We start from the raw sequence: 11,553 nt of genomic DNA, 5'->3' as shown, positions 1-11,553 counted from the left end.
AGGCAGCGAAGTCTCTGCAGCCCCCCCCTCCCCAAATCCCGGCTCGGCACAGCCCCTCCCCAAGTCCCAGCACAGACCCCCACAGCCCAGCTCACCCCCCCCAGCCTGGCTCAGCCCCCCCACCGGCCGGAGTCCCAGCTCAGCATAGCCCCTCCCCGAGTCCCAGCCCAGCCCCCGCACAGCCAGGCCCACCCCCCGCCTGAGGCCCAGCCCCTGCCCAGCCCCCCCACAGCCCAGCTCACCCCCCCCAGCCTGGCTCAGCCCCCGCCCGCCCGAGTCCCGGCTCAGCACAGCCGCCGCTGGCGCCATAGGGCCTGGATGTGGGCGAAGGGCAGGCGGGGGCGCAGAGCGCGGCAGAGGCTGGGGTCGGCGGAGCGGCCGGAGCGCAGGGCGCAGAGCAGAGCCGCCTTGCAGGCCTCGCGGCAGGGCTCCCGGGGCGGGTGGCCCTTGTGGAAGAGGAACCAGAAGTGCTGGAAGAGCCGCTCCTCAGCCTGGAAGCGCCGCAGGAGCCCGTCCCAGTCGGACGGGAAGACGCTGGGCAGCCCGTAGGCCTGGCGGGCCCGGTACAGGCGCTGCCAGCGCGGCTCGGCCCCCGGCGCGTTGGCCTCCGTCAGGTTCAGGATGAAGGTCTCGTGATCCAGGACCATGTGGGAGCTGCCGGGGTAGTCGCCGTCCAGCTGGTAGACGCGATAGCCTGGGGGGGAGGGGAGCAGAGCGTCACCCCCTGCGGCACAGCGGGGGCCTGGCTGGGGCCGTCCGCAGCGCCGGGGCTGGACTCACCGGGGTTGAGGTTGATGTAGGTGGTGACGCTGGGGGCCACGAAAGCCACGGAGACGGGGCGCGAGAGCGTCTCCTCGTCATAGAACATCTCGAACTCGTCCACGTGCGTGTGCCCGAAGAACTGCGCAGCGATGGTGCCCTCGAACCTGCCGTGGGCGGAGACGGGCGTCAGGGGGCCGGGCGGCTCACCGCGGGGCCCCGCAGCTGGCACGGGCAGGAACTGGCCCCGCCGTGCCCGTGGGGGGCTGAGCCCAGCCCTGCTGTGTCCAGCGGCTCCAGGAGATCTATGCACCCCAACCCTGGGCCGCCAGCACCTCCCAGCACCTAAGCCCGAGCCCAGCACCCTTGGCTGGCACTGGAGCTGCGGGCACCCACCCTGCCCTCGGAGCCACAGTCCCTGTGGGGGCGGCCAGGCCCCCGGGCAGGGGAAGGGTCTGGAGACGTCCCCAGGGAGCAGAGCGAAGGCCCCGGCGGGGTTGGGGTTGGATTGGGAGGGTTACGAGCGACGTCGCCCTGGGGCACGCGGGCAGAGACGGAGCCGAGGCAGCGTGGCTGGGGGCCAGGCGACTGGTAAACCCGCTGCTGGGGGTCCCTGCGGCTCCGGGAGGGGACACGGCTCCCTAGGGTCTCTCAGCTGGATGCGCTGGGCAGAGCTCGGGAGGGGACCCAGGCGGCTGGGGCCAGAGGCCGCATGGCTGGCCCAGGAGATGGGACCCCAGGTCTGGCCCATGCCATGGGACATGGGGCTGGTCCGGTGGCTCTGTGACGGGGCAGCCAGGGGGCTCTGGGAGGGGCTGGTCAGGAGGTTCTGAGCCCTGGAGGGGGGCATGCATGAACCCAGGCGTCCGGGCGGGGGCGGGGCTCACCTGTTGACAATGCGGTAATAGTTCCAGCTCCAGCTCCTCAGGCAGTGGGCGGGGGGGATGTGCCCAATGATGTGCACCTGGGGCGGCAGCGAGCGTGAGCGGGAACGGCGCAGACAGGGACCCCCCCCCTTGGAACAGGGACGCCCTCCACCCTCGGGAGCAGACAGGGACCCCCCACAGTGCCCCCTGGAACAGGAACCCCCCTCCACCCCCGGGAGCACAGACAGGGACCCCCCCGGAACAGGAACCCCCCTCCACCCCCGGGAGCACAGACAGGGACCCCCCCACAGCACCCCCCTGGAACAGGGACCCCCCAACAGTGCCCCCCTTGGAACAGGGACCCCCCAGAAACCCCCCCAGTCCCGGGAGCACAGACAGGGACCCCTCCACAGTGCCTCCCCACCCCCGGGGAACAGTGACCCCCACCCCATGGGGGGTGTGACGAACTGGGCCTGTTCTCACGGTGGTCTGTGAATGCTGACAGGGGAGTGTGCTGGGATAGTCTGCATTGCAGGATGGGATCTGCCCGAGGGCGCCCGAGGGCGCATACCTGAGTGTGTAACATGAGAACCCAGGAAGGGGTTGAAGGTGAGGTGACTCCTTAGCCCGGGAAACTGAACAAAGGCTGTGGGAGGGGTCGCAAAAGGGAGAGTGCTGGAAGCAGGCTAGAAGGAGGCTGGAGAGATGGCTGGGAGGCAGAGATGGCTCTGACCCCCCAAAGGGGGGTGGGCTGGCATGCCCTGGGACCCCAAGCTGGACCTAACTGAGGGGGGCCCTGTTGTCTGTGCCTGCAAGACCTGTCTTGGACTGTATTCCTGTCATCCAAATAAACCTTCTGCTTTACTGGCTGGCTGAGAGTCATGGTGAATCGCAGGAAGCCAGGGGTGCAGGGCCCTGAGTCCCCCAATACTCCGCAACAACTGGTGGCAGAGGTGGGATCTACTGTACCCCGTGGACGGCGCTTCCTGCAGTAAGTGACTGGGGAGCAGTAAAACGAAGGGGGATTGACGGGGACCAGGCGCGCTGAAGAGTGAGAGAGAGACGGTTATTACCCCTGGGAGTGTGTGACCAGCGAGAAGGACTTTTGCAGTAACAGGGTCCCCCGAGGGGATCGCAGCGAGTGGTCCCAGGGGCGGAGGAGTCTGCAGCTCGACCCTGGCAGAGAGGCGGTGACCTCGAGAAGGGCTGGCACACTAGGGGGCCCCCTGGGAACTGTGGGGAGCTGTCAGCACACAGGCCGGTGAGTGGCCAGCAGGAAGATGTATGCCAAGCGGCTTAAGAGCGACCTGGTGGAGCTGTGCAAGCAGAGGCGGCTGCGCATTGGGAGGCTCACCAAAGAACAGCTCATTGCCCAGCTGGAGGCAGAAGATCGCGCGAATGAACTGATCCCTGTGTCTCAGGGAAGCAGCCTGGCAAATGCAGCACAGGCACCAGTGTCTGTCCCAGCTGGGAGTGGTCAGCCGGCTGCTGAGGGCTTCCCGAGACCCCTCCTTCCTATGCCTAGGGGAAGGGTGGGGAGGAGCCCAGCAAATACCGAAGGCGCCGTGGCCCCCCCGGCCAGCAGGGGGTCCCCCCGGCGAAGCTCGCCGGCCAGCAGAGGATCCTCCCGGCGACGTTCGGCATCCGGGGAGCGGAATTGGCTGGAATGGGAGAAAGAGCTAAAACTGAGAGAGCTGGAGGATCGTGAACAACAGAGACAGCATGAACGGGAGGAGAAAGAGAGACAGAGACAGCATGAACGGGAGGAGAAAGAGAGACAGCATCAGCGTGAACGGGAGGAGAAAGAGAGACAGCATCAGCGTGAAGAGAGACAGCGTCAGCAGGAACGGGAGGAGAATGAGAGACAGAGACAGGAGAATGAGAGACAGCGTCAGCATGACCTGGAACTGGCGAGATTGAAGGGCAGCGAACCCCCGGCTGCGGTGAGTGAGGGGGGACCCAGGACTGCACGGAGCTTTGATAAGTGCATCATGGCCCCATACAAGGAGGGGGAGGACATGGATGACTTCCTGGAGGCCTTTGAGACGGCCTGCGAGCTGCACCGGGTGGATCCCGCGGACAGACTCCGGGTCCTTACCCCCTTACTGGACCCCAAATCCGTGGCATTGTACCGCCAACTGGGAGAGGCAGAGAAAGGGGACTACGAACTATTCAAAAAGGCCCTGCTACGAGAGTTTGGGCTGACTCCTGAGATGTACCGGGAAAGGTTCCGGAGTCAAGATAAAACCCCTGAGATCTCATATCTGCAACTAGCCGCCCGCATGGAAAGATACGCCAGCAAGTGGGCTGGTGGGGCCCAGACGAAGGAGGACCTGATTAAACTGCTGGTACTGGAGCAACTGTATGAGCGGTGCCCATCCGACCTGAGGCTGTGGTTGGTGGACAGAAAGCCAGAGAACCCGCGACACGCCGGGCAGCTGGCTGATGAGTTTGTAAAGAGCCGGTCAGGGGGTGGCAGGGAGGAGTCCCAAAGGAGCAATCCCACCACAACGCAGAGAGAGAGTCACCATGGGACCTCCCCGTGGGAAAATACAGAAAAACCCCATCAGAGGGGAACATCCGGCATCAGGACCATCCGACCCACTCAAGGGGACCCATGGGACATGGGCTGCTACCACTGTGGCCAAAAGGGCCACATACGGGCCCAGTGCCCCAGGCTCAGGGACAGACTGAGCAGGCCGAACCCACAGAGGGTTGACTGGGTAGAGGCCCAGCCCGGCGAGAGGCAGCATTCCCAGGGAAGGGGGGCTGGCAGAGTACCACCTGCTAAGGAGGGAGGAGAGCCCCAGGCCAGCTTCTCTGGGGGGCCAGATGCTCCGGATTCAAAGTTCCCCGTTTACAGGGTTGGCGCGGGGCTGTCCCTGCGGAGCGAGTGCCTTGTTCCCCTGGAGGTGGATGGGAAGGAAGTTTATGGTTACTGGGACACGGGCGCAGAGGTGACACTGGCCCGGCCCGAGGTGTTGGCCCCAGATCGGGTGGTGCCCAACACCTTCCTGACCCTGACTGGGGTGGGCGGGACCCCATTCAAGGTTCCCATAGCGAGGGTACACCTGAAATGGGGGGCCAAGGAGGGCCCCAAGGACGTGGGAGTGCACCACCATTTGCCCACTGAGGTGTTGATGGGGGGGGACCTAGAGGACTGGCCCAGCAGCCCCCAGACCGCCTTAGTTGTGACCCGCGGTCAGAGCCGGCGAGGGGCACTGCGCCCTGGCCTTGGGGGGGGTGCCTTGCCTGAGGCGCGGGACTCTAACCTGGTGGGGAGGGAACGCCCAGGGACACGGCTCAGGGAGGCTGCAGCTTCGGACCCAGCGGGCGAGAAAGAGCAGGTGGCCATCCCCGTCCCAGCTGCTGAGTTCCAGGCCGAGTTGCAGAGAGATCCCTCCTTGCGGAAGATAAGGGACCTGGCCGACCTCAATGCGGTACAGACCATGGGACGAGGTGGCCGGAAAAGGTTCCTGTGGGAGAAGGGGTTCCTGTACCGAGAATGGGCTCCCCCAGGGAAAATGGAGTCAGGGGGGATCAGGAGGCAGCTGGTGGTACCCCAGAAGTATCGCCGCCAGCTGCTGTGCCGGGCCCATGACATTCCCCTCTCAGGGCACCAGGGACCCTGGCGTACCCAGCAGAGGCTGCTACGGAGCTTTTACTGGCCTGGGGTCTTTGTTACTGTCCGACAGTACTGCGGATCCTGTGACCCCTGTCAGAGGGGGAGGAAGGCCTGGGACAAGGGGAAAACAGCTTTAGGACCCCTGCCCAGCATAGAGGAGCCTTTTCGGAGGGTGGCCAAGGTAAAAAGGGCGGCTCTAAACCAAGAGAGCCCAAAGCACAGACCTCCAGACTGGAGCACTGGGAGAAGACCACAGCCCAGTTGGAGCCCCAGAGGTATGGGGGTGGGAAAAGGGCGCAGGCCGCATAAACCTTCCCACATGCGAACTGCGAGTGCCATCAAGCAACCCCAACCTAAGGGGGAGCGTGAAACTGGAGGGGCCTGGTGTAATTCTCACCAAGGAATGGGAGGGATGCGGGGGCATCCATGGGAACGGGGGTAGGTTCGAACTTCCCCGGGTCACTGGCTAAAGTGACCCTGCTCAGTTCGGTCTCGAAGGGGGGAGAGATGTGACGAACTGGGCCTGTTCTCACGGTGGTCTGTGAATGCTGACAGGGGAGTGTGCTGGGATAGTCTGCATTGCAGAATGGGATCTGCCCGAGGGCGCCCGAGGGCGCATACCTGAGTGTGTAACATGAGAACCCAGGAAGGGGTTGAAGGCGAGGCGACTCCTTAGCCCGGGAAACTGAACAAAGGCTGTGGGAGGGGTCGCTGAAAGGGGAGGGCGGAAGGGAGAGGGCTGGAAGCAGGCTGGAGGGAGGCTGGAGAGATGGCTGGGAGGCAGAGATGGCTCTGACCCCCCAAAGGGGAGCGGGGCTGGCATGCCCTGGGACCCCAAGCTGGACCTAACTGAGGGGGGCCCTGTTGTCTGTGCCTGCAAGACCTGTCTTGGACTGTATTCCTGTCATCCAAATAAACCTTCTGCTTTACTGGCTGGCTGAGAGTCATGGTGAATCGCAGGAAGCCGGGGGTGCAGGGCCCTGAGTCCCCCAATACTCCGCAACAGGGGGGCAGCTGGTGCCGAACAGCAAAGGGCCCTGCCGGACCCCAGCCCCGGTTGGCCCCTCCGGGAGGGGGTGTGTGTGGGCTGAGGGAGGGGGGCCCGGCAGTGACTCTGGCAGCACTGGGGGGGGAGTGGCCCCCCATCACCTGCCCCAGCCGTGGGGCAGAAAGGGGGCAGCCCCGGGCCCAGCCCCTCACCTTCTCCTGCTGCCCCTCGGCCGCCTGCAGGACGCCCACCAGCCACTGCAGCTGCCCGGCCGGGTCGGTGGCGTTGATCAGGAGCCAGAAATTGGCCTCGGAGCAGAAGTTCATGTTGAGGGAAACGAGCCGCAGGCCGGGCCGGAGCCGCAGGGTGTAGAACCCGCCGAGCCTGGGGGGGGGGGGGGGGGAACCATGAGATCCTGGGCGGGGGGCCTGCCCCCCAACTCCTCCTGCCCCCTTCCCCCGCCAGCCAGCCCCCCACAGCCTCCTGCCCCCTCCCCTCCCTCGCCAGCGCCCACCTCCTCCTGCCCCCTCCCCCTTCCCTTGCCAGCCAGTCCCCCACAGCCTCCTGCCCCCTTCCCTCCCTCGCCAGCCCCCCACAGCCTCCTCCTGCCCCCCTCCCCCTTCCCTCGCCAGCCAGTCCCCCACAGCCTCCTGCCCCCTTCCCCCACCAGCCAGCCCCCCACAGCCTCCTCCTGCCCCCTGCTCCTTCCCTCGCCAGCCAGTCCCCCACAGCCTCCTGCCCCCTTCCCCCACCAGCCAGCCCCCCACAGCCTCCTCCTGCCCCCTGCTCCTTCCCTCGCCAGCCAGCCCCCCACAGCCTCCTGCCCCCTCCCCTCCCTCGCCAGCGCCCACCTCCTCCTGCCCCCTCCCCCTTCCCTCGCCAGCCAGTCCCCCACAGCCTCCTGCCCCCTTCCCTCCCTCGCCAGCCCCCCACAGCCTCCTCCTGCCCCCCTCCCCCTTCCCTCGCCAGCCAGTCCCCCACAGCCTCCTGCCCCCTTCCCTCCCTCACCAGCCCCCCACAGCCTCCTCCTGCCCCCCTGCCCCTTCCCCCGCCAGCCAGACCCCCACAGCCTCCTGCCCCCTTCCCCCACCAGCCAGCCAGTCCCCCAGCCTCCTGCCCCCTCCCCTCCCTCGCCAATGCCCACCTCCTCCTGCACCCTTCCCCCGCCAGCCAGCCCCCCACAGCCTCCTCCTGCCCCCGCCCCTTCCCTCGCCAGCCCCCTTCCCCCACCAGCCAGCCCCCCACAGCCTCCTCCTGCCCCCCTGCCCTCTTCCCCGCCAGCCAGCCCCCCACAGCCTCCTCCTGCCCCCTGCCCCTTCCCCCGCCAGCCAGCCCCCCACAGCCTCCTGCCCCCTTCCCCCACCAGCCAGCCAGTCCCCCAGCCTCCTGCCCCCTCCCCTCCCTCGCCAATGCCCACCTCCTCCTGCACCCTTCCCCCGCCAGCCAGCCCCCCACAGCCTCCTCCTGCCCCCGCCCCTTCCCTCGCCAGCCCCCTTCCCCCACCAGCCAGCCCCCCACAGCCTCCTCCTGCCCCCCTGCCCTCTTCCCCGCCAGCCAGCCCCCCACAGCCTCCTCCTGCCCCCTGCCCCTTCCCCCGCCAGCCAGCCCCCCACAGCCTCCTGCCCCCTTCCCCCGCCAGCCCCCTTCCCCCACCAGCCAGCCCCCCACAGCCTCCTCCTGCCCCCCTGCCCCCTTCCCTCGCCAGCCAGTCCCCCACAGCCTCCTGCCCCCTTCCCTCCCTTGCCAGCGCCCACCTCCTCCTGCCCCCTTCCCCCGCCAGCCAGCCCCCCACAGCCTCCTCCTGCCCCCTTGCCTCCTTCCCCCGCCAGCCAGCCCCCCACAGCCTCCTCCTGCCCCCCTGCCCCCTTCCCTCGCCAGCCCCCGCCCCCCCCTTCGGTCGGCAGTCCCCGTCTCCTCCCCCCCCTTCAGTCGGCAGCCCCTCACAGCCTCCTCCTGCCCCCTTCCCTCGCCAGTTAGCCCCCCACAGCCTCCTCCCGCCCCTTCCCTCAGCAGCCCCCCACAGCCTCCTCCTGCCCGCCTACCCCCTTCCTCGCCAGCCCCCCCCAGCCTCCAGGGCCCTGCCCACCTGGGGGCCAGCCTCCCCCAGTCCCCCACCTCTGGGAACAGCCCCTCCCCATCTCCAGGGCCCTGCCCGCCTGGATGCCAGCCCCCCACCGCCTCCCCCAGCCCCCGGGGCCCTGCCCACCTGGGTACCAGCCTCCCCCAGTCCCCCACCTCTGGGAACAGCCCCTCCCCATCTCCAGGGCCCTGCCCGCCTGGATGCCAGCCCCCCACCGCCTCCCCCAGCCCCAGGGCCCTGCCCGCCTGGGTGCCAGCCCCCCCCCCCACCCCCAGGGCCCTGCCTGCCTGGCCCCCTTCCCTCACCAGCCCCCCCACCGCCTCACCAAGCCCCCCAGACCAGTGCTGTCAGCCCCCCACCTCTCCTACCCTAGCCAGGTCCCTGCCTCTCCATGCCCTCCATTGCCCCACACCCCAGCTCACCCACCCCGTGCCCCAGCCCCACCTGAGGGTCTCCAGCGCCTCGGGGGGCAGCCAGCCCTCCCAGGCCTCGGCCATGGCGCCGTAGAGCCAGGCCGAGGACTGGTTGCCGTGGACGTAGGGCGGGGGGAAGCCATTGACCGGCGAGGCCTCGTGGTTGCCCACGGCGGGGTAGACGGGCAGGGGCGCCAGGTACTTGCGCAGCAGGGTGCTGAGGGTGCGCAGGGTCCGGAGCTGGTCGGCGCGGCTCTGTTGCCAGACGTCGTGGGCGGGCAGGTCGCCCGTCCAGTAGGCCAGCTGGAAGGGGGGGCCGCGCGCCAGGTGCTGCAGCAGGTTCTCAATGGTGTGCAGTGGTAGGTCGCACTTGCTGTACTCGCCCCAGTAGCCGGCGCCCGCGTGGGAGGGGCCCTGCACCTGCCCCCCCCGGCAGCACAGCGGGTCCTTGCAGGCCGGGTCGCTGCCCGGCGTGTAGGCCTGGTCCCAGTGCAGGTCGGTGAGGAAGAGCAGGCGGGCGGTGGGGGCGCCGGGCGGGGGGGGGCGCAGGCGGCACGACCGGCGGCTTGGGCGTGCTGGGCAGCGTCACGTTCCAGTCGGAGAGGATGTCCCAGTGCCCACAGCGGGCGCCCACCAGCAGCCCGCAGATCTCGGCCGGGCGCAGCACCGAGCGCACCCAGGCCGACACCACGTCCTTCTCGAAGAGCCGGACGGCGTCCTGGCAGATCTCCCGCCGCGCCAGCCTCAGCTCCGTGCACACGCTCACCGCCAGGCGCTCGATGCGCGCCTCGTTCGTCTGCATCTGCAACATGCCACGGCGTCAGGGGCAGCACCGGGGGGGGGGCAGCGCCGGGCTGGGGGGCGCTTGTGCCAAGCCGGGGGGAGGGAGGGGGCTCATGCCAAGCCTCCTTTATCCCCCACTAGGCTCGCTCTGCAATTGGACTCTGCCCGCAGCCCAGGCGCTGTGACCCAGTCCCGCCCCCATACACCGACCCAGGGGCTGGCTCCTCGCCGGACGCGCCCGCAGCCCTGGCATCTCTGCTCAAGGCACCCCAGACATCAGCCCTGGGGCTGTGCTGAGAGCGGGGGGCACAGGAGTGGGTGGGGCTGAGCAGGTCAGGCTCTGCCCTCGACAAGGACCACAGGGGTCAGCCCAGCACCAATGGGGCCAGCCACCCGCAGGCGCGGGGGGGGGGGGGCAAGCCAAGGGTCCTGCCCCACCCCGCAGACACCGCACTGGGGCTGGACCAGCTGTGGGGGGGCAGGGAACCCCCCGAGGGGCTCAGGGGTCTGGCAGCTGCAGGATGGGGGTCGATACACTCAGGGCACGAGGGGCTCTGGGCAACTGTCCTGGCAGCTGGGCCCAGAATTTCTCTGCTGCTGGGGCAGGATCCAGGACCCGTGAGAGCCACGCCGGCCCCCCCGTGCCAGGGCCGGTGTGCTGGGATACAACCCTGCTGTGGGGGACCAGGCAGGTAGACACCCTTAACTCTGCCCTGCTCTCCCACCAGCCTGCCAGCCTCAGCTCCAGGGGGGCAGCTGTGGGGGGGGGGGGGGGGGGGAGACCGCTGGGTTCAGTTCATGGCTCAGCCACAGACCCACGGGCCCCGGGGTGCCCGGCCCTGTCCTGTGCAGCAGCCCGTTCCCGGCAGACGCTGGGGGGCTGGCGGGGGCCAGTGAGACGGGCAGGGGGGCCTGATCCCAGGGCCCAAATGCAGCAGGCTGCCAAGCCTGGGGGGCGATTGTGAGTATCTCGTGCCCCAGTGGAGACGGGCACCTCACACCGCGCAGACGCTAGCGCCAGAGCCGGGGAGAGAACCCAGGCGTCCTGGCTCCCAGCCCCCGGCCCCGCGATCCAGGGAGAGAACCCAGGCGTCCTAGCTCCTAACGCCCCCCCCCCCATGAGCCGGAGAGAGAACCCAGGCGTCCTGGCTCCCAGCCCCCAGCCACGCAATCCAGGGAGAGAACCCAGGCGTTCTAACGCCCTCCCCCCCCCCCCACGAGCCGGGAAGAGAACCCAGGCGTCCTGACTCCCAACCCCCAGCCACGCGAGCCGGGGAAAGAACCCAGGCGTCCTGCCTCCCAGCCCCCCTGCTCTAACCCCCCAGCCCTCGCTCCCTTCCCAGAGCAAAGAGGAACCCAGGCGTCCGGCGGGGGCGGGGGAGGGGAAGACGCTCCCAGGCGCGGGGGCGCACAGGAGGGGCCGGGCGGCCCGAGGCGGCGGTGAGGGGCCGGGGCGCTACCTGCACGCCCAGGTCGATGGCGGAGAAGAGGACGCGGCAGGCGGAGCAGCTCAGGTTCCTCCAGCCGAACCGCGCCCCCGCGGCCGCCAGCTGCTCCCCCAGCGGGGCCGGGCCCGGGCCCCCCGCGCCGAGCCGGGCCGAGCCGAGCCGGGCCAGCGGCACCAGCCAGGCCAGCGCCAGCAGCAGCCGGGCCCCGTCCATGGCGAGTCCGGCAGGAGCCCGTAGCGCCCGCCCAGGAAGCGCCCGGCCCGGCCCGGCCCCGCCCCCACAGCTCCCTGCCCCCCCACCCCGCGGTACCTCCCGCCCCGCCCCCACAGCTCCCTGCCCCCCCCCGCAGCACCTCCCACCACCTCCCTCCCCCGCCCCGCCCCCACAGCTCCCTGCCCCCCCCGCAGCACCTCCCGCCCCGCCCCCCCACCCCGCGGCACCTCCCCCACCCCGCCCCCACAGCTCCCTGCCCCCCCCGCGGCACCTCCCACTCCCGCCCCCACAGCTCCCTGCCCCCCCCCGCGGCACCTCCCACTCCCGCCCCCACAGCTCCCTGCCCCCCCCCGCAGCACCTCCCGCCCCGCCCCCCCA

At 69.5% G+C, this 11,553-nt stretch overlaps 1 protein-coding gene across 1 annotated transcript; it reads right to left on the bottom strand.

The window, feature by feature from the left end:
- Positions 1 to 216: 216 nt before the first annotated feature.
- SMPD1 (sphingomyelin phosphodiesterase 1) lies at positions 217 to 11,210 on the bottom strand. Its single transcript, XM_054016081.1, is given in 7 exon segments — positions 217 to 694; positions 781 to 926; positions 1,647 to 1,723; positions 6,451 to 6,622; positions 8,763 to 9,274; positions 9,276 to 9,533; positions 10,975 to 11,210. Coding segments are annotated over 7 exon segments (1,776 nt in total). The 5' UTR covers positions 11,176 to 11,210; the 3' UTR covers positions 217 to 284.
- Between the last annotated feature and the right edge of the window lie 343 nt (positions 11,211 to 11,553).

Source organism: Malaclemys terrapin, chromosome 1 (genome assembly GCF_027887155.1).
Source record: "Malaclemys terrapin pileata isolate rMalTer1 chromosome 1, rMalTer1.hap1, whole genome shotgun sequence".
NCBI classification, from domain to species: domain Eukaryota; kingdom Metazoa; phylum Chordata; order Testudines; family Emydidae; genus Malaclemys; species Malaclemys terrapin.
The sequence above is the reverse complement of the archived record's forward strand: the minus strand, read 5'-3'. Positions and strand labels throughout refer to the sequence as shown.